The following is a 26,257-nucleotide window of genomic DNA, read 5'->3' as shown; positions in this document are numbered from 1 at the left end:
CAACTGTTTTGAATATTGTAAGAAACTTTTAACGAATGAACCTATTCTTCAATATCCTGATTTTTCCAAAGAATTTATTTTAACCACAGACGCGAGTAATTTTGCTCTTGGTGCCGTTTTATCTCAAGGTAGTATAGGATCCGACAAACCAATTTCTTACGCCTCTCGAACATTGAATGATAATGAACAAAATTATAGCACTATTGAAAAAGAATTATTATCCATCGTTTGGGCAACCAAGTATTTCAGACCCTATCTTTTTGGCAGGAAATTTAAGATTATTACTGATCATAAACCTCTTCAATGGTCAATGTCGCTGAAAGAACCAAATAGTAAACTTTTACGATGGAGATTGAAATTGGAAGAATTTGATTTTGAAATCATTTACAAAAAAGGTAGTTGTAATATTAATGCAGACGCACTTTCCAGAATTGAAATTCACAACAAAGATTTTTTTGAATATATGGAAAAATTTAACGAGGAATTTTCCAAATTGAATCCAAGTACTGATAATGAATCTATGATTGTAAATTTCGACGACTCGGAAATTCATGAACAGGATGAATATCAAAGTTTATCATTTGAAAATTTTCTGAAACTCCTTGATTCCAATAACATTACACTTTCACCTCACATAGTGGAAAGAGAGGGTGATTTATTTACGGCACCAGAAGCTTATTCGTTGGCTCATTGTGTATCTCAAGATTTTCATATGAGTAAGGGTATTGCACTTTCATTCAAAGAAAAGTTTGGTAAAGTAGAGGAACTGAAATCCCAAAATAAAAGAATTGGCGAAGTAGCCCAAATTGAAAGCAATAATAGTCGAATTTATTACCTTGTAACAAAAGAATGTTTTCATCACAAACCCAGGTATGAGGATGTTTTTCGAGCTCTTTTGAATCTTAAAATATTATGTGAACAAAATAGCGAAATATATCTTGCTTTACCAAGAATTTCTTGTGGATTAGATAAATTGGAATGGACAAAAATTTTTAAGATGATACATTATGTTTTCATGAATTCAGAGATCCAAATTGTTATTTATCAGTTTTCTCCGAAAGAAACAATTATTGTTGAAGAACCCATTAACCAATCTGAAAGTAATACGATACATTCAAATTGTGAAAATCCAATTCAAGAAATTCCTATTTCCGAAAAGGTATTGAACATATATGACAATCAGGTAGTTTTAGATTTTGTTTTGCATTCCCCAGCTGAGGTGAAACTAGATAGAATTTTTCCAAACAAGCAAAGAATTTTTGTCCAGCTTGCAACTGATGATTTAAGTAAAGCTGTTATTGAATTTTTCAAGAAATACATACGACCACAAATTCTCTATGCCCTTCATTTCAAAAAAGAAAATTATTATTCCGAAGTTTGTGAAATCCTAAGAAAAACATTTAACCATTCTGCTTTTAAGCTAGTGAAATGCAATGATATATTAGAAGATGTAACGGAAAAAGATCTACAAATTCAAACTATCCAACTAATGCATGAGGGCAAAACCAATCACAGAGGAATAACCGAAACAGTTACTAGAATCAGAAGGACATATTATTGGCCTAGCATTCAAAATGACGTTACTGAATATTGTAACCAGTCCGGCCCTTGCGGTCGGACCTTTCGAGAACCAGAGCGGTCGCGACGTTCTCGAACAACCGCGAAGGTACCTGAATGTTTCCGGCGCCTATATAAGCCCAGCGGAGGAGCAGGTAGACAAGTACAAGTACCGTTATAGTTCACAGTGCAAGCGACTAGTGGAAATAAATACGAGTGGAAATAAATAGTAGTGACATAATTAGTTCGTGAGTTATAAGTGTATAAAGTGTAAAAAAATAATTTTAATCAGTTGGACGTTTTAATTCAGCGAAGAAAACGTTACAATATATTAATAATTGTGAAATAGTGACATAATTAGTTCGTGAGTTATAAGTGTATAAAGTGTAAAAAAATAATTTTAATCAGTTGGACGTTTTAATTCAGCGAAGAAAACGTTACAATATATTAATAATTGTGAAATATGTCAGATAAACAAATACGATCGAGATCCTCCTTGTCAAAAGCTTATGCTCACACCAACACCTTCGAAGCCATTCGAAATAATTCATATCGATACCTTCCAGGCTCAAAATAAAAAGTTTCTCACGATTGTTGATGCTTTTTCCAAATATGCTCAGGCTTATCCATTGATTTCTTTAACAGGTATTGAGATCGTTCGCTCACTTTTAATATTTATGACCCATCATGGTTCACCTACAACAATAATTATGGATAACGGAACAGAACTTAAAAATGGTGTAGTTACGGAATTCTTGAAAGTCCATCGGATCACTCCACATTACATAACTCCTAATAATCCTCAATCGAATGGATTGATCGAAAGATTTCATTCGACATTAATAGAACACTTGAGAATAGTGAAAATCCAAGAAAAAGAAATTACTAACATTGAAAATTTAATGCCTTATGCTATTTTCGGTTACAATAATTCCATCCATTCTTCCACTAAACAGAAGCCCATTGATGTTATAAACGGCCATCTTGATACTAAAGATCCCCTCGATATAGATATTAATGAAAAATTGATAAATAATTATATTGAAAATCATAGAGAAAGGACTAAGGAGATTTATAAAAAATTAAATGAAGACTTGAAAAATAGAAAACAACACATCATAGACAAACATAACGAAAAAAGGCAAGAACCCCTCAATTATGAGCCAGATTCTGTTGTATATCGTAAAGTTAAGTCAAATATTAGAAACAAGCTTACTCCCAAATTCGCGAAGGAAAAGGTCTTGAGTAGCAGTAAGATTAGAATACAAAGTGATTCTAAAATAATTCACAAGCAAAATTTGAAAAAACCAAGAATTAAAACCAAAATACTTTTACAGGATGCTCCTAGTGCATCTAGTAGCAGCTCAGGAGATAGAAATAATGAACCTCCAAGAGAATCCACGGATTCTTCCGATATACCTGGGCCAAGCTACAATTAAGGCAAAATTTCACGATTTCATACATTATTACGATATCAAACCTATCCTCGAGGAACTTAATTACCTTCAAAATCAATATTTGGCTGTGAAAGATGTTCTTCTTAATCAACCCAAAAGTATATTTTACACCGAATTGGAAAATGAAGGAAATATTTTCGAATATCAATTCAATGTTGCTAAACAAAAATTGGATAGCGTAATTCCAAAAGGAAGAAGGAAGAGAGGTCTTGTTAATGGATTAGGTACAATCATTAAAAGTATAACTGGAAATCTGGACGCTGACGATGCAGTTTATTATGAAAATGCTCTCAGAAATCTCCAAGATAAGCAGAAAGAAGTTATAACTAAATTAAATTCTGATATTTCTTTATCGGGAGGAATAATTGAGAATTTTAATAAAACTTTTTCGATACTTCAACAGAATCAAAAAATTATCACTTCTCAGTTCGAAAAAATCTCTATAAAATTCAAAAATCTTGAAGATAATTTTTCTGGATTCATGAGAATCAAAGATATTATGGATCAAATTGGAACATCAGTCAATATCGTTATGACAATGATCGATGGAATTGAAAACGCTATTAGTTTCTCTAAATTAGGAGTTTTACATCATAGCATCATCAAATTTTCTGAATTGAAATCGATCATTGCGAAAATAACGAAAAAATACTCTCAGGATAGTTTAATCTTCAAGAATGAAGATGAATATCATAGTTTTTATGAACTGATCAAAGTAGATGCATACCATGCCCAATTCAGAATTGTTTTCATTCTGCACTTTCCAATTATCCTCCCTCAATTATTCTCCCACTATCATCTTTATTCTATTCCGACAATCAATAATACCATAATTCTACCTAAAAACACTTATCTGACAATGAATGAAAAGTTTTATCAGTATACCTCTTCATCTAGTGTAAAATTGCAAAAACAATTCTATTGCGATGAGAACCAGCTGGTTAAGGGTTCCAAAGTGGAAGACTGTATTTTTCAACTGATGCAGTTGAAGAAACCAATTGTAAACTGCCAACATCATTCAGTAACAGCCAATCAAAATTTCATTCAGAGGATAGACAATTCAAAATTCATCGCAATAATCCCTGAAGAAACCAAAATTCAAACCACAGAACACACCGATCTTGACTTACTTTATGATTCAAACGTCGTGCAAAAATCAAGACTTTACCACTCTCAAGGGAAACTATCTGATTTCAATTCCAAAAGGATGCTACTTCGAAACTGAAGAAAGAAAATACTTCAACGACAAGGAAGTAACTGCCACACAACCGATGCTACTCCCAAAAATAACAACCAATTGGACTTCGCCAAAAATGAATGATCTCAAAATTCAATTGAAAAATGTTCCATTAGACCGAATTCATAAACTTAAGAAGAAACAAGAGGAAATTCAGCCACTGGTATTTAACCACGATCATCCCATGGAACATTCATCACAATACTCTATTTTATTCTGATATTAATTATTCTCTCTTTCTGTTCCAAAAAAATGAGACAATGGCTGAAGGACCGAAATCCAGTAAACCAGGTCGAAGCCCAAACAGCACGTTCAGAAAACCAGGCAGAAGCCCCAACATCTCAACCAAGAGTTCCATTCTTCACCCCATAATGGAAGTACTGAGGAGGGAGGATTTACATATCCCACATATTCCAGCACGTGGCAAGGATGCTGACCAAGCACCTACGGAGCATCCGTCCTTGGAATCTTTCCGTTATCGAATTATTTTTCATTGTCATTATAAATAAGATTCAGGGCCACTAATTGATAAGTCTTGACTTAGTCTTCGCGATTTATTGTACGAATCATTCGTCACAATTATCATACATTGTAATATTTGAAATAAAAATTTTTTCTAATTACAGTCTCTCCCACAAAACTTAACTCCCGCGACCGACGACGTTCGCGAACCCGCCGTCGTCAACTTCCGATGATATATTCGGAAAACTACGGGCACGCTCTCCCGGCCCCGCTTTCCGTCTCCCTCACCCGTCGGGTGTGACGTTCAGAATTCAGAGTCAGACGCGTCTGGCGAAGGTCACACGTTGCACGCGACGGTTGGATTGATTCAATAGCATAGTGACGGCGGACGGCGCGGATGCCACAGTGAAAAAATGTGTTCTGCAATTTTGAATAAGGAAAAGGACGAAATGCTAATTGAGTTTGTCAAATGCAATCCTGTACTATACGATGCCTCACATAGTGATTATAAGAGTTACGTACTCAAGCATAAGGTGTGGGAGAATATAAGCAAAAGCTTAGAAATTCCAGGTAGGTGGAATATATTCATTATTATTTTTATTATTTATATTACATATCATGCATAAGTTGATTGCCAAGCAATATTCCCTTGTGGCGAACATAAGTACTGCCTTAATTCGTTACTTAAGTTCACTGCTACAAGTTCACTTCCACCAAGCGCGTCTCAGGTCTCAGCTCAAGCAAATTTTCAGTAGGTGTCTATAAGCATACTATGAAAACAGCAGCAAGCGAGAATAACGCGGTCTATAGTTTCTGCATCAAGTAGTATGGGTGTGAGGAATATCCGAAAAATATTTGCTAGCATTCCAAAAGAACTTTCCATTTCCCTACATGCAAGACTTAGGCGGTAATTAAATTGGCATTTCGTTGCATCCTGCTGCCTATGAGCAATAGGATATGGCTTCATCAGACTGGGTAACAACTTAAACCCACCATCCCTTATAACAAAGTGAGGGAAATATATATCAGTCCCAGAGGTTAATGGTGTGTCGTCTGGAAATGGAAATCAACCACCTTCAGTTTGTGCTCCTAGTGTTGATTTTGCAAATATTCCGATGTCTCCCTCTTTTCCATATGACCCAATATCAACACATTTGAATTTACAATAGGCATCTACTAAAGCCATTATAAAACTATGGAAAAGAAATGTTTATAATTGTGAAATAACGATCTACTATTTGGAGGTCATTGTATACGGCAGTGCTTCCCATCTAAAGACAGTCATCTTTTTAATCTTTGGCAACAGCTTCCAACTTGTCTTTTGTTACCTTTGGCAAGTACAAAGGGGTCAAATGATTCGATGATTGCAAAGTGAATTCAACGTTTCTTTTAGTACTGTTGACATGTAATTTTGGGAAGTGTGAAACTTTCGCGAAGCTTTCTCCTGTCACCAAATACCTATCTGAAACAAAAAAAATATCATTAGATAGAGTAATAACCTATCGTTTTTTACATATATGTTTCAAAAATACTTGAAAATCCAAAACAATTTTGTATTTACACTTTTTTCTAACTTTTCAAATTACGTCGATATGACGCATACTTACTTTTATTTGGATGACCACATCGACTGATTGATGATTACAGTGACTAATAAACGAATTATTTTCAAAACAATTTATTCAGTTGCAGATGTGAAGAAACGCTGGAAACATCTGAGGGACCATTACATGAAGAAAAAGAAAGCTACTAGTGGTACGGGCTTAAATCATTGGGAATACATGTCAAAATTGACATTTCTGAGCCAAGCTCCGTCACAGAGACTTAATCTGACAAATGCCGAAAATTCTGAGGTAACAGAGACTCAGGAAGCAATAGACGACACTCAGGATAATTCACTTACTCAAGAAGGTGACCTTGCAGTCCAGAATACTGTCTTAAATGACGTCGATAGTGATGCAACATCTGGTACTTCAAACGTTAGCGTAGTACCTGTCACTCCTTCATTGAGTAGAAAAAGAAAGAAATCTAATGTAAATTCTTCGGCCGCAATTTTAGAGAGAAGACAGGAAGATAGATCTCTTGTTCTTGCGAAACTATTGTCGCAACAAACGAAATCGCCAATTTACAAATTTTTCGACGCCATGGCTGATATTGTGTCAGAATTTCCACCACATCTAATAGCGGAAGCAAGACACAAAGTATTTGAAGCGGTACATGAAATAGAAATGAAAATGTACTATGAGCAATCTACACCATATCCAGTTGTAATTCAGAAATGATAAATTGAAATTCAGATTAATCAAGTTTATTTCAGAAACCGTCAATTGTATTTCAGATGAGTCTATTTAATTTCAGAAATGGTAATTTGAAATTCAGTTTAGTCACTCTTATTTCAGAAAATATCAATGAAATTCAGTTTAGTCAATTTAATTACAGAAACGATCAATTGTAAATAGGACTTAATAATTTGTCATTAAGAAACCGTCATTTGTAATTCAGAAAGTACGAAAGAGTACGAATACGAATATTATTAAAGGTTATGTCAGATAAATATCTCACATAATACGCATTTTCATGATATCAAATAAGTACATAATTTTTAAGTTATTTCAGTTGTACTCTATCAAACACATATCCTATTCAAGATACACACTGTGTTACTTGTCTACACTCTACAGAATTTATTTGAAAGCTCAGTGCAGGGTGATTAATTATAAATGCCCCTTCTCTCCCTTTAACTTTTTTGTGCAACCCGGTAGAAAAAAGTTTCGTGGTAAAGTTTTATGATTTACAATGAATGCAGAAAAGCTTAGCGTGATCCTACTTATTATCTATCTATGTAATCTTTTCATTCCCCTGAAAAATCTGAATCTTTTCTATCATTCATAATCTCATCCTGCTCATTTTTGATGTATATGAAGCAGACGAGATTTGAAGGTGTATTAGCTATGAACGACGAAGAGGAACATTTTCGGCGGATTTGGCAAAATAATGGGTCCGTTCTTTACTTCAACAGTGGCAAGATATGGGGAACCGTTAGCAGATTCAGTCATCGTTTGTGATAATGCTTTATGCCATTCAAGGTTGGAAACAATCATGAACCATAAAAGCGGCTACACACTGCCCAACTCGGTCGGGCCAACTGTCGGGACGACCAGATTGGGCTTTGCGTACAGACGGCACGACCGCTGTCCAACTTGGTCAGTTGAATTTCACGATCGCTGGAGTATACATCGCTCGGATCAATGGTGACGGCCATTTTCGCAGCAGCGAATACCTCTCCAGTCGACATCTGAATACAGAATGAGCTCGTTTCCACCCGACAGCGCTCCACACGATCCAACTTTGAGTTGTGCAGTGTGTAGCCGCTATAAGGGTACGTTCATACCGAAGATGCCTGGATGAGCGCGGTGGAGGTCGCGGTCGCGATCTTTACATCGATTTCAAAACAAACCTTCATATTCTAATGAGACCGTACATACCAAGAATGTTTCACCCGTTCACCCTCGCCGCTTATCATCGCGGTTTACAGCGATGTCAATCGCAGAACAAAATAGTTTGATTTTATATGGCGATCGGGCTGTTGCCGCGATGTACCTTGCACGATTATTGGCGCTCTTCAAATCACGTGATATTCACCAGGGTAACGTACTTATTTTTCAGTTCGTTTATGAGCTTTGACTGAAAGGAAAGCATCTTCGACATGTACTGCCAGGCATCGATGTAAACCTCGACCGCGACCGCGACCTCCACCGCGCTCATCCATGCATCTTCGGTATGAACGTACCCTAAGGCTCATCGAACACCGAATGCGAAGTTGAGCGTTTTCAATGCTAAATGACAAGCTACTTCACTCGATTCGTAGCTTGTCACTTATATTAGGCGGATCGGCCACCGAATACGAAGTTGCGCGAAGCTGAGCATTTTCAGTACTAATACAATCGACAAGCTACGAATCGAGTGACGTAACTCATCATTTAGCATTGAAAACTCTCAGCTTCGCTCAACTTCGCATTCGGTGTTCGATCTCCCTTAGTATTGAAAACGCTAGCTTCGCATTCGGGGGCCGGTCAGCCATAATGGAGCAATATTGATGAGACTGAGCTCTTACCTACACTCTAAGGGCGATCGGCCACCGAATGCGAAGTTGTGCGAAGCCGACCGTTTTGAATGCTAATATAATTGACAAGCTACGAATCGAGTGACGCAGCTCGTCATTTAGCATTGAAAATGCTTCGCACAACTTCGCATTCGGTGGCCGATCGCCCTAATGCTGAACCCGATTGAAATCGTATGGTTAAATGGTATGTGAAAATAAATCTCCAAAATCCTGTGTGCCTCCAAGAGTTCTCGAACAAAGACTTGCATATCTGGAGAATGTTATTGACCAGGCTAAGGACATATTCGTTGGGGTGATTGTGCTATATAGCGCAGCGCCGCAGCATATCACTATCTTCCAGGCAGCTGCTATTGCCATGGTCGACATGCCTCTAGGCGTTTGAATTGTTGCATTTTCTCGTTAACGTATATAGAGTTGAGTTTTTTAAGATAACAAGAGTTTATAAACTACCCAAAAAATTAACGCACATTATGGAAATCTCAAATTTATTCTACAACTGAAGGTGTTCATCCACTTTCGACGGTTTTCTTCAATACAGATGTTTTTTCCCAGCAGGAATAAAAAAAGATGATATTATCAGATTTTGAATGTATTGGCTCCATTCTAAAATCAGTCGTTCTCGATCAATTCTAGCGATCAATATATTTTCTTTCGTTTGATTTTCTACACTCGATCGCTATGCAACGCGAAACACGCAATTTGACCCAAGAGGAATGTGCCCAAGCGATAGTTGTGCGAGAAGAAGGGTGGACATACACAAGAATTGCAGAAAGGTTTGGAGTTTCCCATACAAGTGTGTCCAGAATGTTGCAGCGATTCAGGGAGACAGGTATGAATGTCCGAAGACCAGGACAGGGTAGACCACGGGTAACAACTGCCATTCAAGAACGTTATTTGAGAGTTTCTTCGTTGAGACAACGGTTTGCGACCGCTCGCCTCCATCAAATTCAGCTTGAGCAAACTTATGAGGTGCAAATTAGCACTCAGACAATAAGAAATCGCCTCAGAGAATATGATTTAAGCCCTCAGCCCTCGTGTCGCGGCAAGAGGCCAACCTCTTACTCCAAAGAGTTCTCTTCACAGATGAGTCTAGATTCTGCTTCTACCATTGTGATCGACGTCCACATGAAAGATATGCTCAGTGCAATTTCCTGAATACTACTGGTTTCGGGGAAGGATCGATTATGGTATGGGGTGGAATATCTTTGACTCGCTCGCACACACCTAGAAGTCGTTGGTAATGCAGCTATGAATGCTGATAAGTATATGAAGAACATTCTTGAAGAGCATGTAGTGCCATTTGCCCCATACATTGGTGAAAATTTCATTTTTATGGACAATAATGCCAGACCCCATCATGCGAGCATCGTTCAGGAGTACCTTGAAGAGGTTGAAGTCTCTCGAATGGCATGGCCAGCAAGAAGTCCAGATCTCAATCCGATTGAGCAGGTTTGGGAGAACCTCAATAGAAGGCTGAGAAGTTCAGAAAATCATCCAGCTACTCTTAATGACTTAGGAATCCAACTCGGAGAAATCTGGGAAGGATTAGATCAGAACATTTTAAGATCACTCATTTTCAGTATGAACCGTCGTTGCCGAGCTGTAATTAACGCAAGGGGTGGAAATACCAAGTATTAAATCACTTATCTGCATTTCAGTATTTTGAAAATTGTTCATTTCTCTTCTTTCACATAAGATTCGGTGAAATCCTGAATTTTTCTTCCATTTAATGTGTCTTGTTTCGTTCAAAACCTTCCCGAGAGAACATAAAAACTAAGTTATAAAGTCAATGTAGAGTTAACTTTCATTAAAATTGAGATTTTCAGAATGTGCGTTAATTTTTTTGCGCAGTGTAAATTTAATGGATTTCTTTCTGAATTACAATTGATATTTTCTGAAATACAAATGATTAACCTGAATTAATATTGACGGTTTCTGAAATAAATGTGACTTAACTTAATTTCAAATGACCATTTCTGAAATTATGTTGAAATACAACTGGAAATGGTGTAGTTCGCGAGCAATGGCATCGAATAATTCTACCGGTGATAGTGACACATTCGTGAACTTGTGAATAAACCTTAAAATATTTCTCTTATGTCTACCAAATATAAATGTTTTCAACCAACATATTTTTTTTCTTATTTTCCCTACAAATTTCACTAAAACTAAAATATTTCAATAATGCAAACTTACCATAACGTGACTGCTAGTTTTTCAGAGGGTGAAATAGGCCGTGAATATCTATTGGTTACAGTTTTTTGATGTCATGTTCAATCACACTTTCCTGAGGAAATTCGAAAGAATTCTTTGAATTTCGTTTCATTGCACTTAAAATGTTTGTCAACCGAACTGCAACTAGTGCCTTCATTCTCTCTGTTCTGAAACGTATCCGTTTTTTGCCTCTTTTTAGACAAAGCCGTTAAAGTTTATCGTCTTCTTCCAAAATTTAACAAGTTAGTAATTCTTCATCCATCTTAAAACACTATATTATAGTATTCTATCTAGTGTGGCAGCGCGCATGTAGAATGCGAGATGAATTTCAGAGAGAATATGCGCCCGTCGCCGGAGACCGGCAGCGTCCCCGTATGACGTAAGCCGCACGTCGTCGGTCGCAGGCAGCGGGCGAGAGAGCCTTACACCTGTTGAACGCAGGACTTTTCATATTTGCGGGCGTGAACCTGACTGAAAAGCAGCAATGGTCGGATATGCCAAATGAGGGAGGTATATTCGAAATAAGATCCGAATAACTCATAAGAACAAAGTCTAGGAGCGACCGAATTTAACCCTTTCCAGCCCAATGATGCCATATGGCATCATTGGGTTAACAGTGTCCATTTCATTAAAACAGAAAGCTATTCCACAATGTGCTCTGTATCATTTGGATCTATCGTTCATTGGTAGATGACATTACCAAAATTTAAGTCAGTTACAGAAGTTTGATAAGAAGGAATTTCATTTATGTTCAGTCGGTTCGCCATAAGCTACGTGCATAAGTGATAATTTTCACTTTTTTTACTATTATTATCACCCAAAATTCGGGCATATCTTTGTAAACGGTAAGTATATATAGTAGTTTCTGTATATTCTGTTGAATTTTTCAGTTTTGTTCCATAAAATCAACCCCCTGATGGCCAAAACTTGTGTCAATATTTTACTCATGAGTTGAAAAAAAAAATTTTTTTTCCTCACCGATGTGTTTAGTTTACTTTTTGTACATAGTTATTGTTGAGAAATATTTTTTTCAATGGGCGGATAATAATTCGGGCTGGAAAGGGTTAAGTATTTAAATGGGCGGTGCAAAAAAATTACACGATCATACGGCTCTCCGCAGAATTCAAAGACTTAGAACTTTTATTTGGATTACTTCCATGATATACAAGCTACTTTCGAAGATGTTTACCTCGTTGGTGGTAAGCACCCCCAGGTTCGGAACCCAGGATACAGGAGATATCCAGTTTTTATCATTTCTCATAAACAGCATGTTTAGAACAAAATAAAGTTAAAATAGCTCTTTCTTAATGAAAAATATTAGAGTTTGTTCCGCTAATAAATGTAAACAATTTTAGTAAAAACTTACGTGTTCACAACACCAGGAAGTAAATATTCTGTAAAATGTTCTCCGTCTACTCCATACACTGGATCGAGAAAATTGATGGGTTTTTCTGCGAATTTTTTCTCGAAATCGCAGTCCTTGAAAATGCTTTTTTGAAAATCCATATATAGATCTAGTAGTTTGTATTTTATTGTATAACCGATCTGTCTGTCTGTGAAAGAAAGAATTTTACTAAATAATGGTCAAAAATGATCTGAATACAGAATTTGATCTTCAAGAATTCTTCAATTTCTGTAGTTAACAAAAAAAACCTGAAATCTAATCAATATTCTAATTGTTGTCACAAGAACTGTAAGTGCACACTATCTCATTACTTTGGTAACCGACTGTTTAATACAAATAATAATGAAAATAAATCTGTTCAGGACAATCCTCCGAAAATGTATCTCTATGAAGAACTGAATTATGAATTTGTGGACTCAAAGAGCCTCAAAAGAGATGAATATGTCGATAATAAAAAGAATTTCGTGAGTCACATATTACCGACTGATATGAATATCAAATAGTGTTACGGTCTTAATCGAACTAGACAATTTGCCATCCTTCGGACCGGAAGTACTTCTCATCGAAGAAGGGTAGTTTCTTTTGACATCGTTAGAGCAACTCCCACCCTATAGGATACGCTTAGAATTGATGGCCCTAATTGAATACTAGAAGAAGCTTCTAAGTATTTTAACGCACGTTTCCTCGGAGACCGCGAGATCAATTGAGGAGAGATTGAAATGAGTTCGAAAGCTTATTAAAACTATACTAAGAAGAGATATCCGAAATGGACGAACATGAAAACCCTAGCACGACAATGTCCAAGAAGAAATTAACCGATTAAGGGATAAATGGTTTATAGGCAAATGCCCGGAACCAATAAAAAAGCAGGTTAGGTTTAGTGGGTCGCGAACTCAGGAGAGTGAGTAACCCCACAGTGTTCCCTAGAAATGGGTTCCTCTGGGCGAGAGATAGAGCCCCGTGTTTTCACGGTCGCAGATTCCCCCTGCTATAAAAAAAAAAAAAACCTCGGATGTTTCGAGCGCCAGCTATTCTTTAAAGGGAAAATAGCAAACATACCCTGGTGGCCTCTAGTCGAGGACAAGGTTTCGTGTTATCTGGGGTGTTAGCGATAACTAGTAAAAGTCCAAATCAGAGCTAACAATTTTAGTCCTGTCGCAGACATGCAACTTTTCAGTTTGCAATATGGACTTCGACGAGTTAGCAACGGTGTGCGCCTTTGAGCTCCATAGGCGGAAGAAGGAAATATTGGGAACACTCATATCAATCATTTCCCAGCGTTGGATAAAGGGTCAATTTCATAAAGTGTATTCGGATTTGTGAAACACACCAAAAAGTTTTTCAATTATTATCTACCGAATGAGTATAGCCTGTATTGAGTATAAGAGGTCTACTTTGGATGACTTGAATGAACTTTTCCGTCCAGTCGCCGTCATTTAAATTAAATTTTATGTCAAAAAGTTATTATGATCAATTACGAAAAATTTCATTATGATGATGGTTTTAAACTAGAGATCATTATCTTGAAAACATTTACGGTCTAAAATGAATAGTTTCAAGATTAATTTTAGGCCCAAAATGTTCCCATAAATATGAAAACCACTCACTAGGGTATCTAACAGACAGAAAGTTTCGAAGCATGCCAGTTGAAGAAATGAGCATATGGACATTTTTTGATGGTCATTTTAGCTAAGTAGAGTCGATTCTGTCAAAGCTACTTTATTTGACTGAATCAAATCGATTCGTATTGATCTGAAGTTTCATTCCTGTCAAGATGAAATAAATATCATATAACAATGCCAACCAGCACCCTAACCATTGTTTAAGGAAAACAAGTTTTCTTAATAAAATGCCCTAAATATTTAGCATAAGGAATTTATGCGAAGATGTCTGGTTTGAAATATAATTAGATAGATTGGATAGAAATTGAATTTGATGAAGAACATTTTAAATACATCAGTCGTCACCGTTGAGTCGAGTGTTACACATGTACCTTATCGATGCGAAGCCTGGTGAGCGTTTGAATTTGAATCCAGTTTTTCCAAGAAAGATTTTACTGAATTTCGTCGAACGTATGTCTATCCCCGGAATTTCCCTGAATTTCACAAATTTTAAAAATTTTTCAAGTATCGATATCACTTCCGAAACAACAAACAATATCGGAGACATTCTTGTCTTCCGAACATCTGGTTCTCTGGAGAGAATGTGTGTTTCCTCCTTATGTTTCTGTCAACAAAATGAATAACATCAACATGAATATATCCACGACTAAAGCTACCATACACGATATCACTTCTATACAATCACAATCCACAACAATAGAACCTAGGGCTTCTTATGTCAACACAATCAAGACAACACCAATAACAAGTTTCCCAAGAAAAGACCAAGCTATCCTCATCAATGCCATTGGAGATCTACGAAATACAGATTACGTAAAAACCATTGGAAACATAATCGGAGCAAAAAACATCAGATATGTTTCGCGCCTATCAAACCAAAGGGTTTGTATTTTCCTGGATGATATCAAAACTGTAGACCACCTACTAGCAAATCACCATTCAATCACAGTTTGCGGCTTTCAAACAAATATTCGTCGATTAGTTACTCCAGCCAAAAGATTAATAATAACAAACGCCTGCCCATCCATACCTTATAAGGTTATTGAAGATAAGCTTAAGGAGATGGGTTTGAAACCGGTATCCAATCTAAATTTTCTGAGAGCAGGTTTGGAGGGAGAAGAATTTGCACATATTCTAAGTTTCAAAAGGCAAATCTACAACTGTCCCCCAGAAAATGAACACGAACTGCCTTCATCTTTTCTGTTAACGCATGAAGAGACCACTTACAGACTATTCATAGCTTCAGACGCCCCAGTTTGTTTCAACTGTAAAGAAACCGGACATATCGCCACTGTCTGCCCAAGAAAAACCACATCCAATGAGAGCCCCAAAAATATTACATAAACAGATGATGTTGCAGCACAAATCATACCAAACGCAGAAAATACCAACCAAACAAACCACAAAAAACGCCGCGCCTCCACCAGCTCTCCAAGTTCACCCAATCAAAACAGATGATAAATTCACAGTACAGCTACTCAACCCTGGAAATCAAACCGAAATTTTCATAGAACCAAACTCGAGTACAATCAAACCCAATAAAAATAAGAAACCTAAGAAAACAACTACACCACAAAAACCGTTAAACCTTGGAGAAATTGAATCTATATTCCTGAGAGACCCGACACAATTTGCGTTGAATTTCGAAGATATCAGACAATTCTTGGAACTTTGCATAGAAAATAAAAATCCCCTAGACAATGCTAGGAAAATAACTAAAGACATAGACGCGTTAATTCACACCATAGAAGAAATTCATCCCCATTTGCCAACCAGAACTGTCAAGATGAAATGCACGAAAATACTGAAAAGTCTGAAGAACCAACTTCAACTTGAAGAAACCGAACTTTCAAGCAATTTCAGTACAAGTTCTCAAGACCTTCTCCAGGAATCAAACACGGTAATAACTGAGGAACAATGTAATTAAATTTTCCATGTTCACCATAATCCAATGGAACTCCCGTGGTTTTATGTCCCAAGATGTGCTACATGTGATGCTGATATCACTGTACAACATATCCTAATCAATTATACCTACCCCAAAGGAACCATTTCAATGTCAGCGAATCAATGAAGGAGGCCCTGAGAATAAATTCTCCATTATCCCTAAACACCTTGGATTTCATAAAGAACATCAATGTCAAAATTTGATTAATACCGAAATTATGTAATTGAACAGTACTTCTGAGAATTGTATCTAAATACAGTGAATCTTACTAAACTGTACCATTACCGCTAATGACCTCGATGTCGAAGCGGCAAATTTATAAATAAATAAATAATTTTAAATACATTTCAAGAACTACATATATGTGTCCTAATAAACTTGCAACTGTACTCACTGGACATATCAAGATAAGCTTTAATCTGACTAGAATCTAACGCATCATCTGTAGTATCAGGACCTGAGTTGAATCTTTCCTCAGAAGCTGCTGTATAATTTTCAGAAATATGTATTGCCCCAACCCATTTTCCATGTTTTATTCCTGTAAGTGCTTCATGAAAACTATCCACGTATATCTAGAAAAAATTAAAATATTTACTGGAATGCGGTGAAAGTAAAAATTATGTGGCAATATGCATGTCATTACGTCCTAGAGTTTGGGGAAGTTGAGATGACTCAAACTAACTGAGATGACTCAGAAAAATCAAAATCAGAACATAAAAATGTTTCATGTTGAACCTAATGGAGGCATTCAAAATTATGCGGCTAATCTTCATCTATATGTATAGTCCGGGAGGTGGTGTCACTTTTTTATCAGTGATTTATCTCCAACTCAAAAGTGATTAATTAGAGAGTTGCACTATTACTGTACTCGAAATCGAAAGTCAGTCAGCGCGACCGTGGTGGGCGTAGGCGTGGGAGGCAGTGAAACCTGCCGGAAAAATCTAAAAAAAAAAGTGATTGATCTCCACGTGAAACTTTGAAATAATGTAAATTATTCATGATAATGCATGTCAGTCACTTTTCCGATGGTGGAAACATCATCAGTCAGGCGGTTGAAGTGGTCGGAAAAATCTGAAAATTGACAAGTGACCGATCTTCACTTGAAATTTTGAAAAATGATTATTTCAATCAGATTAAACGTAAAAATCGACGTCAGTCACGTTAACAGTGGTGGATTCTGCGTCAGTCAGGCTTCCAAAGTCAAGAGCATTGACCAGCTTCCTTTTGCGTGCTGCACCTTATGCAGTTCGACTGTCGCATATTCCACCGGCATCGTGCTGTCGATCATCGATTATTTATCGAGTGTACTAACAATTACTTGTTTATACAGGGTGTTTCATCATAAACTGGAAAAACATATATAGTGGGTAAATGACACCGGGAGAATCAATTTTGCCTTATGACATATACCCCGTTTTCGACGCATAACCGAGAAATAAGGTGTTCAACTTTTTTGGTGATGAAAGCTTCCATAGTGCGTTAAGAGTATCAACAGGGATAATAAAATAAAAACAAAAAACACACTTCTTTTAAAGTTTTACTCTTTGGCGATCGATTTCGGTTGTCAAACCATCATCAGGCCAGCTGAAAAGTATATATGTGTTTTCTCAAAATTTCATCACTTAAATTCATGTAGGCATTGTAGTAAGAATGTGTTCTTACTACAATGCACAACATGAATTTAAGTGATGAAATTTTGAGAAAACACATATATACTTTTCAGCTGGCCTGATGATGGTTTGACAACCGAAATCGATCGCCAAAGAGTAAAACTTTAAAAGAAGTGTGTTTTTTGTTTTTATTTTATTATCCCTGTTGAAGGTGTTCAACGTCGTATTTGAGCAATATTCTATTGAGTGAGCTCAGTTCTGTATATACCTCAAAGTAACGGTTTCTGGTGACATCGGAATATTTTTGAGTGCTCAATTCAGAAAAGATGAAGAACTCCGTGGTTTCCAAATTGAATTTAATTTTCTGAATGAACACAATTTTCGAACAATTTCCTTGTAGTTTCCTACAATCAGAAAACATTTCAACAAATTCGAGTTTTCATTTCTCAGAAACGCCTCATAAGGCTTATATTCAAACTTCGGCCACGTGATTCATGTCGCCCGATTTTCAGTTAGTTTCGTATTCTTCCCTTCCCTTGTAAATTCATCCTTAATTGTCTTGTTTATATCCACCTGAACATCGGAAAATACAGGAAATGTTCTGATTTTCATGAGTATGCAACATGACACACGTATACCATAGCCTTCTCCAGGCATCATACAGTTAAATATGTGTCCTCATAGAGGTATATAGGTATCAAATTATATAACCATTTGCCCAGTCACTTGAAATCAAGCAGTGGAAAATCTTTCAAGAGAGAAGTTGAGTTCCTTTTAACTAACAGGTGTTACTATAGTGTGGAGGAGTTCCTTAAGGACTCCATTTGTTGAATTTTTTCTTTTTTTTTCTTGTATTTGTTATAATATATGAATTGTCCTATACATTTCTTAACACTCCAGTACTCGCGCGTCCGATAGACACATAAGCAATACGTGGAGCCTGGGGTATTGTAGTACCCCGCGCGAGTACTGGAGTGTTAAGTGTCCAAAAGGATCAATAAAGTTTATTTATTTATTAATATGATGAAACACCTTGTATAAATAAGTAATTGTTACGTACACTCGATAAATAATCGTCAGCCGGCACGATGCCGGTGGGATATGCGTCAGTCGAACTGCATAAGGTGCAGCGCGCCAAAGGGAGCTGGTCACTGCCTTTGACTTTGGAAACCTGACTGACGCAGAATCCACCACTATAAACGTGACTGACGTCCATTTTTACGTTAAATTTGATTGAAATAATAATTTTTCAAAATTTCAAGTGAAGATCGGTCACTTCAATTTTCAGATTTTCAGACCACTTCAACCGCCTGACTGACGTTGTTTCCACCATCGGGAAAGTGACTGACGCCCATTTTCACTCATAATCATGAATAATTTACATTATTACAAAGTTTCACGTGGAGATCAATCACTTTTTTTTTAGATTTTTTTTGGCGAGTTCCACCGCCTCCCACTCCCACACCCACCGCTATTGGACTGACTGACGCGCGGACCTCATATGTACAAGTGGAGAACTACTCATCCTAAAAAATTCGTGCGAAGATCGATCACTAGTTCGAAAGTGACGCCACCTCCCGGACTAGTATTGTTATGGTCCAAGCTACATTCATCAAAATTTATTTCATAATATTTCATTTTTTTTTTCTAATAGTATCAACAAGTTCTTTCGGTTATAGGGATTTTTAAGACTTGACAAGGTTTCTCAGCTGACTGAAAGAAATATAGTTTAGTTTGTTTGATAAGGAATTTGTGTTGTGATAGAAGCTTAGGATTAGAAGAGAGAATGACATGGTGACGAAAAAAAAAAAGAGTGATTGAAAGATGTCAGATATGATGGAAAAAATTTCTAATATGATATTAAAATTGATGAGAATTGTACACCTTCGATAAAGTTTGAGATTCAAAGCAACATTTAAAACCATTCACATCGACTATTAAGTGTCTGAATATAAAATAAGGAATATTGGTAATTACAAATCACGTAGACTTCGCTGAGGGTGAAAAATTTTGGTAAAACTAGATACTGAATGGTTGGGATGTGTTTCTTCGGATCCTACGAAAACACAATTCAAGAAATGTTTGTCCAGAAGTTCATATCTATGGCTCTATGTACAGGGTGGGCAAAATTCGTTGTCTACTGAGGGGATCTGCAGAACTAGAAGAAAACGGATGAAACATTCTACAGCTCTTTTTTCAGGACTAATCCAAATCTGAAAACAGAACTGGCCTATCATTTCTATATTTCGAGTTATAAACAAAAATTGGGATTATGACGATTTCGAAAATTCTCATAACATTTTTGTGTTTGAAGTTACAGATCTGAAAATTAACCTTCACTTTCATACGTAGATTCTACTGACAGAATCTATTTTTCCAATTCAAAAATAACAAATTCAATGAAAGTTTGCATTTAAAAAAACGTTCGCCTAATGTTTCGAAATGAAAAAATATTTTGTGCTCGTCAATGGATTCCACATAAAAAAAGGTTTGTAGGAGGTTCAAGTTTCAGATCTATAATTTCAAGGACAAAAAAATTATGAGAACTTTTCGAAATTGTCACAATTTAATTTTTTCTTAATAACTCAAAAACGGTTTACACCATTCTTTGATTCTCTGAAAAAGAGCTCGAGAATGTGTCATCCGTTTTCTACCAGCTGCCATAGTTCTCGAGTTTAACTCAGTAGACAACGAATTTTGCCCACCCTGTATACACTAGCGACAAATTGTTCGGGCGAGAAAAGCTTTTTTTGCTTGAAAAGGTGAAAAGTTAGGTACCTAAGAACCACATTAAGAGAAGAAAAGCTGAACGCTTTGGCTCTTTTGTGTATAGAGTCAGAACTAATAATGAACAAAATTTCGTATGACGACATCGCAGAAAGATATTTTAACAGCGGGATTCATAAAACTTTGATTGTGCGATCAATGATTTGACAGTCACTCGAATATTTAATTGAATGAATATTTGCAAAAAAATCAGGGGTGATTAAAAAAGTAGGGAAGGTCTTTTCTTTTTTGTGCCACTGCTTAGTTACAGCCCCCTAAAGATGGCGCACGAAAAGCAGTTTATGATTTTTTTTATTGAAAATCAATAAACTTTCACGTATTGAATGAAACAAATAGTTTATACGGGCGGGAAGGCATTAAAAAAAATTCGGTTCTGTTCGTCTATGATAGAAAGGGGTAGAAAAATCCATACCTGATCCTTACTTCGCAAGAAACTTTTTCGATATTCATATCTTATAATGAAAAATTAATTTTGGATAACTTAATCCATTCTCAATAAATTGTTTTGAGATTTTTGTCACATATACTCGTTAAAATGATTGTTTGCAAAAACGTAGAAATATTCGATATGCACTCTGTTTACGGTCTTTTTTTCCTGAAATGTTCCCCAGAAACTACAAGAGACCTTATTTGTTAATAATTATAGAATTGATCCAAAATCAATTTTTAATGTGAAAAATGGATATGGGAAAAAGTTTCTTGCGGAACAATGTTTAGGGGTGGCTTTTTCTAGCACTTTCAATCACAGAGGAACAGCACCGAAAATTTCTACCCCGAATAAAATATAGCTTGATTTCATTCTTCAGTTTTTCGATTCTCAAGAAAAAAATTAAAAACTGCTTATCGGGCTGTAACTAAACAGGGGGGCTCAGAAAAAAAATTTTACATTAAAGGTCCACCCTATTTTCTGACGAAGAATCACCTCCTTGTTCAACAATAGAGGATTTTTTAAACTAAAACTTGTGTCTTGATCACGCAAGAAACTTGTGTATCGATTTCGATGTTTAAATTTGTATTTTGATTATTTATTTATGTAATTGTGAGTATGTCCATTTTGTATTTTGACGAATGCAAACAATTTTCAATTGTAAAGCATGAATAAAGATTATGATTATGATTAACTTGGTGATTAAATATTATTATGACTTTAGCCTTGCACAATAAGTCGGAGGTCCTGCCGAAAGCTACTCTCATGGTCAAACTTTCTTAAGCCATGTACGAACCTTATAGTCAATATATACCATATCCTCTAGAGCTTCTCTGATATCATTGTCTCCATAAACAAACTATGCGGATGCTACCCGAATACGGAAATGTTTCACATCTTTGAGCAATAATAATAATAATAATAATGTTTATTCATGCTATTATCCTTGGATTTACATTCGTCATTATTACATTTGCTTAGCAAGGAATTCTTCTATGGCATAGAAACAATTTTCAATAAGGTATTGTCTTATATTAGAACTGAACTGATTTTTTTGGCTTCTGACTGTATAAGGCAGTTTATTGTAAAATTTATAGGCCCAGTAATTCTTACCGTTCTGTGTTTTAGATAGTCTGAAGAACTTATTTCTGACATCGAGCCGTTTCCTGGTATTATAACCGTGAATATTGGATGATTGTTATTTTCATGAACATAATTCAGGCATTCATAAATGAATATACTTGGAACGGTCAGAATTCCAAATTTCCTAAAAGAATTTCTACAATCAGCTCGGAAGTCCAGATTATCTATAAGTCTGATAGCCTTTCTTTGAAGGAAAAATTTTTTTTTTGCATGTGTTGTGTGACCCCACACGATAATACCTTACTTAATCAAGAAGTGACAAAGGGCATGGTATCATGGTATGCTGTCATCATGTTTCCACGGATATATTGAGTGAAAGTGTGAAAGTGTACGAATCACAAAGATATTCCTTCTCAAACTTTTAGAGAGTCCTTCTCAATGAACGTCCCAAGTGGGTTCAGGATCCTAAAAATTTGACATTGTGTTTCAATTTCTCGTCTATTTGTTTTAGTGTAAATACTAAGAGATTCGTTTTATCTTCATTGATCTTAGTTGATTTGAAATGAACCAATCTTTTGCACACGACAACGCCTCACGCGAACCCTCCATCACCTGACCGAGCACCTGACCACTCCGAAAGAGTGAAGCATCATCTGCATAAAAAATAGTCTGAATTACGAACTATTTACAGTTGAAAAATAGAAATTAGCATGCGAGAGGTAATATTAGGAACATTGAACAGTTATTCCTGAATTTCAGCGTAATTTTCGTATGTATCAAAGAGTATTAACTTTTTGGTTGTGTCAGGTTAGATTCGAGATGATGTTAATAGTTTTTGGGATTTCGGAAGAGGGTGTTCGCGGATTTTCTCATGTGCTACCTTTAGATTAGCACGTTAGAAGAGAAGCATTATCCGGATTTATGGGATTTCTGCTTATGATCGAGCACGAAGAATGTGTATGCGAAGTGTATACAGCCAAATAGCATGCTATTTTCAAGTGTAACTGAACCTCAAACACTTCTTACGTTATTTGAAGGTGGCTTAAATTATTAGGGAAATAATAACTTATATGTTCTATGCCTCACCATATCCAGCATAGGGTCATCCAAAAATGAAATAAATCTGCAACTGAGGTTATGGAAATGACAGTTGATATATCCATAAGGTATAGCACTGCCATTTACTGAGAAGCCATCACAGAGTTTGTTTTTATTCTCATCGTTTACGATAGCTATAGGTATTCCTCTTATTTCCCGTCCGATTCCTAACATGAATGCCAGAATTTCCAGCAATGGAAAAAAGAGGAGAAAGAGAAGGCCACTGAAAGAAACAAAAATAAATATTGTGTTGCTCAAGAATCTTAGTGAACATACCTTGTATTTCGATAAAACTGTTTCAGATTTTTACCAAGCAATGCTTTCGCCCTGTGTGGATTTATTGTCATGCTGCTTGTCGATTTCAACTTCACTTTTTTATTCGTTTTCGTAAGTACCTGGAATAAAGAAAAGTTGTGAATTTATCAATTATAAAAATCAAGTTAATTTAACTGTACTTAATGTAAGGAAAAGATCATTCATCAATGTGATTTCCACCTATAGAGGTCATTCAGGTGAACCTTAAATGATCGATAAAGAAATTCCTCTTCATAGCTATGGCTACCAACAGGGTGATTTTCGGTTTTCACTCTCGTTTTCAGCCAAATCTGCGGTTCTTCATAAATTTTGAACGATTATTCCGATTCAATTGAATTTTTGAAGGAATATTGTCCTGGCACATCTTGAACACGTAACATATACAGAATACTGAAAATTCAGTTCCACGGTTAGTCAATTTTTTTTTCCAATATGTAAGATGATGAATATTTAAACCTTCGAAATTGAAAATTGGGAAATTGATGTCTTCTGACACTTTTGAAAACTTCATGTGAAAAAAGTGGATTTCAGTACCTATTTTTTTCTGCTTAGCATAAAAAAACGATTCATTTATGAAATTTAGTACTCGACCCTTGAATGAGTATAACCTATACTGCATTCACATTTATTTTAGCAGTCGGTTGGCCATGAAATAATTTTCTCAAGTTTTTGTAACTAGAACGGAGTCAGGTTGGCACTCATAAAATGTCGTTAATGTCATAACGCCGTTGCCACAACTTATATCAATTTTTATTACGAAAATGCCGAAAGTGATTGAAAAAAGAAACAGGGTTTCAGGAAGTGCTATTTTTAGAATTCCGTCGGGTCCGCTCATTCAAATAGTTATACCAAAGATATTACACAATATCTTTGAGTTATACCCAAAGATTATAGAGTAGAAAGATAGGAAACGCCCTCATATCGCTAGTACTGAAAACCTACTACATTTTGGCCAGTGAAAACACGCGTGACAATGAGATGGCGCTAAAAATGCACTGTCAATACAGGAAAACTTTTTGATAACAGTTTTCTGTTTTTTGATTGAGAGGCGCGAAATTCGAATTCTCTTTCTCGTATTGCATTCCAATATTGACTTTGTTTCTATCAGAAAACTAACATCCTGAGCGACAAAACAAAAGTATGGTTTTGCTTTGTGATCAGGATGTTAGTTTTCATCTAAACATTGTTTGGAATCAATTGAAAACGAAAAACGCTGTTAGATGTGCTATATGTTTATTTGCAATTCATAACAAATTTACAAAAATTGAAATAGTGGGCAATAAATGAAGCTTTAACTAGGACACTAAAGTATATGGTGATCTGCTATACGTCGAAGGTGTTGTTTCTGTACAATAGGTTGTTCTGAATTCATGAACTTAGTTGAATTTGTAAAATATACATACATATATCAGAAATTAATATGAACCAATATTCAATATACCATCATAGCATACTTCCAGTACATATGTAGGTATTATTTAAAGAATTTTCAGAACACTCAAAAAAAAAAACTTACAGACATATGCAAGACCTGTATGTCAGTATAGTTTCTTGGTGGTTTTTTTATGATTTCCTTATGATATGTTCTCTTCATGACACAATATACAAATTGATTAATGAATGAACAAAACACTCACAGCAGGTTTCATAAAACTTTGACTTTCCAAACAACAATTTGCAGTCACTCGGTTCCCAAATGGAAATCAATAAAACCTCTGCATTTCTGAATATATTGAAAGAGTAGCAATTGAGAATCATTGAATGGACCTATAAAGATCATAATTTCCCCTTAATAGTCAATTTACGTCGATGAACAGTTCTCAATTGACCTACAGTAAAATGTTCATTGCACATGGTGTAGTTATTAGTAGTGTTTGCTGAAGTAATTGTCTTCCAGCCCTGAGAATTTTATCCACTTCGGAGCACTGAAAATTAGAATCAATGAATGACCTATTCACATGTTACGACTTTTAATACTTACGCTTCCATTTTCCTTGGTTGAGTAAAAAACTTAATCACGTAAAATACATTTTATTATTTGATCCACCGTTTTTCACCATTCAATAATTTTCGAACAATATTTTGATGTTTTCACCAAGAAATAAGGCAAAAAAATTCAAAAATCAGAAACTAGAACGAGCTAGATAAACAAAAAGCGGTACGAGAATCAAAACATTCAAAACCTCTTTGATCGAAATTGACGTCTGAAATCTTAAAAAATTTCATATATTTTTGCAAATGGCACTCAAATTAATATTTTAACCAGTCCTAGCGTCTTAAAAACACGCGTGACAGACAGATGGCGCTCAAATCGCTTTAGTCGCCTCGTTTCCCATCTTTCTACTCTATAATCTTTGGTTATACCCTGATATTCTAAAATCCACAATACGTCAGACGGTATCGAACATAACCAATGTAAGAGAATTTATATACCTAACGTTTCATCTGAATCCAAACGACTTATATTTCAGCTGAATATTTCCCCAATCAGAAAGATTGTGAATGAAGAGGATGACAAAGAATTTCCTTCTATTGAGAGAGCCAAAAAAGTGGTGGCATTTGAGAATTTTATGTTTGAATGAATTAATGCGAAAAATTTATTACAGGATTTTCGATGAATGTCATCGTAGAATAAGTTCCCGAAAATTGATTTTTCTATTTTTCATTTGACTTGTCCTATACATTGTAATGTCTTAAGGTACCTAATTATTATTATTATATCAATGTATTAAGATGAACAGCCACAAATACGCGCCGGTTGTCCTGTTAATTGTTTATTCATGTGAAATTTTTGTTCAAAGGTGAAGTCATCTTGACTTGAAACTTCCTTTAATTCCTTTTACTTATATTGATGCGAGAAGATATTTGAGAGAAGAATTTAACATTCTTGTAATTATCCGTTAATTCCTTCG

General features: G+C 35.8%; 2 protein-coding genes across 3 annotated transcripts in view; one reads left to right on the top strand and one right to left on the bottom strand.

Annotated features, from left to right (window-relative positions):
• Positions 1-26,257, bottom strand: part of LOC123312746 (ABC transporter G family member 20-like) — a 102,448-nt gene that overhangs the window by 13,248 nt on the left and 62,943 nt on the right. The window contains exons 8-11 of the mRNA XM_044897214.1: positions 23,307-23,425; positions 23,019-23,253; positions 16,420-16,597; positions 12,417-12,603 (exon numbers count right to left, since the gene is read on the bottom strand). Of these exons, the coding sequence (XP_044753149.1) occupies positions 12,417-12,603; positions 16,420-16,597; positions 23,019-23,253; positions 23,307-23,425 (719 nt within the window). The remainder of the gene's footprint in view (positions 1-12,416; positions 12,604-16,419; positions 16,598-23,018; positions 23,254-23,306; positions 23,426-26,257) is intronic.
• Positions 4,934-7,069, top strand: LOC123312750 (transcription factor Adf-1-like). Of its 2 annotated transcripts, none has more exons than XM_044897219.1 (2): positions 4,934-5,283; positions 6,406-7,069. In XM_044897219.1, exons 1-2 carry the CDS (start codon positions 5,127-5,129, stop codon positions 6,993-6,995), a joined length of 747 nt encoding a protein of 248 aa, XP_044753154.1. In that variant the 5' UTR covers positions 4,934-5,126; the 3' UTR covers positions 6,996-7,069. The 2 variants fall into 2 exon arrangements, with proteins under 2 accessions (XP_044753154.1, XP_044753153.1); XM_044897218.1 differs by having other exon boundaries at positions 4,963-5,283; positions 6,400-7,061.

Source organism: Coccinella septempunctata, chromosome 5 (assembly GCF_907165205.1).
Source record: "Coccinella septempunctata chromosome 5, icCocSept1.1, whole genome shotgun sequence".
NCBI classification, from domain to species: domain Eukaryota; kingdom Metazoa; phylum Arthropoda; class Insecta; order Coleoptera; family Coccinellidae; genus Coccinella; species Coccinella septempunctata.
This window is presented reverse-complemented; position numbering and strand designations above follow the sequence as displayed.

Coding starts and splice junctions, on each gene's coding strand:
- LOC123312750 (XM_044897218.1), top strand. CDS start 5,127: ATGTGTTCTGCAATTTTGAATAAGGAAAAGGACGAAATGCTAATTGAG. Junction 5,284..6,399: donor CAAAAGCTTAGAAATTCCAG/GTAGGTGGAATA, acceptor CAATTTATTCAG/TTGCAGATGTGAAGAAACGC.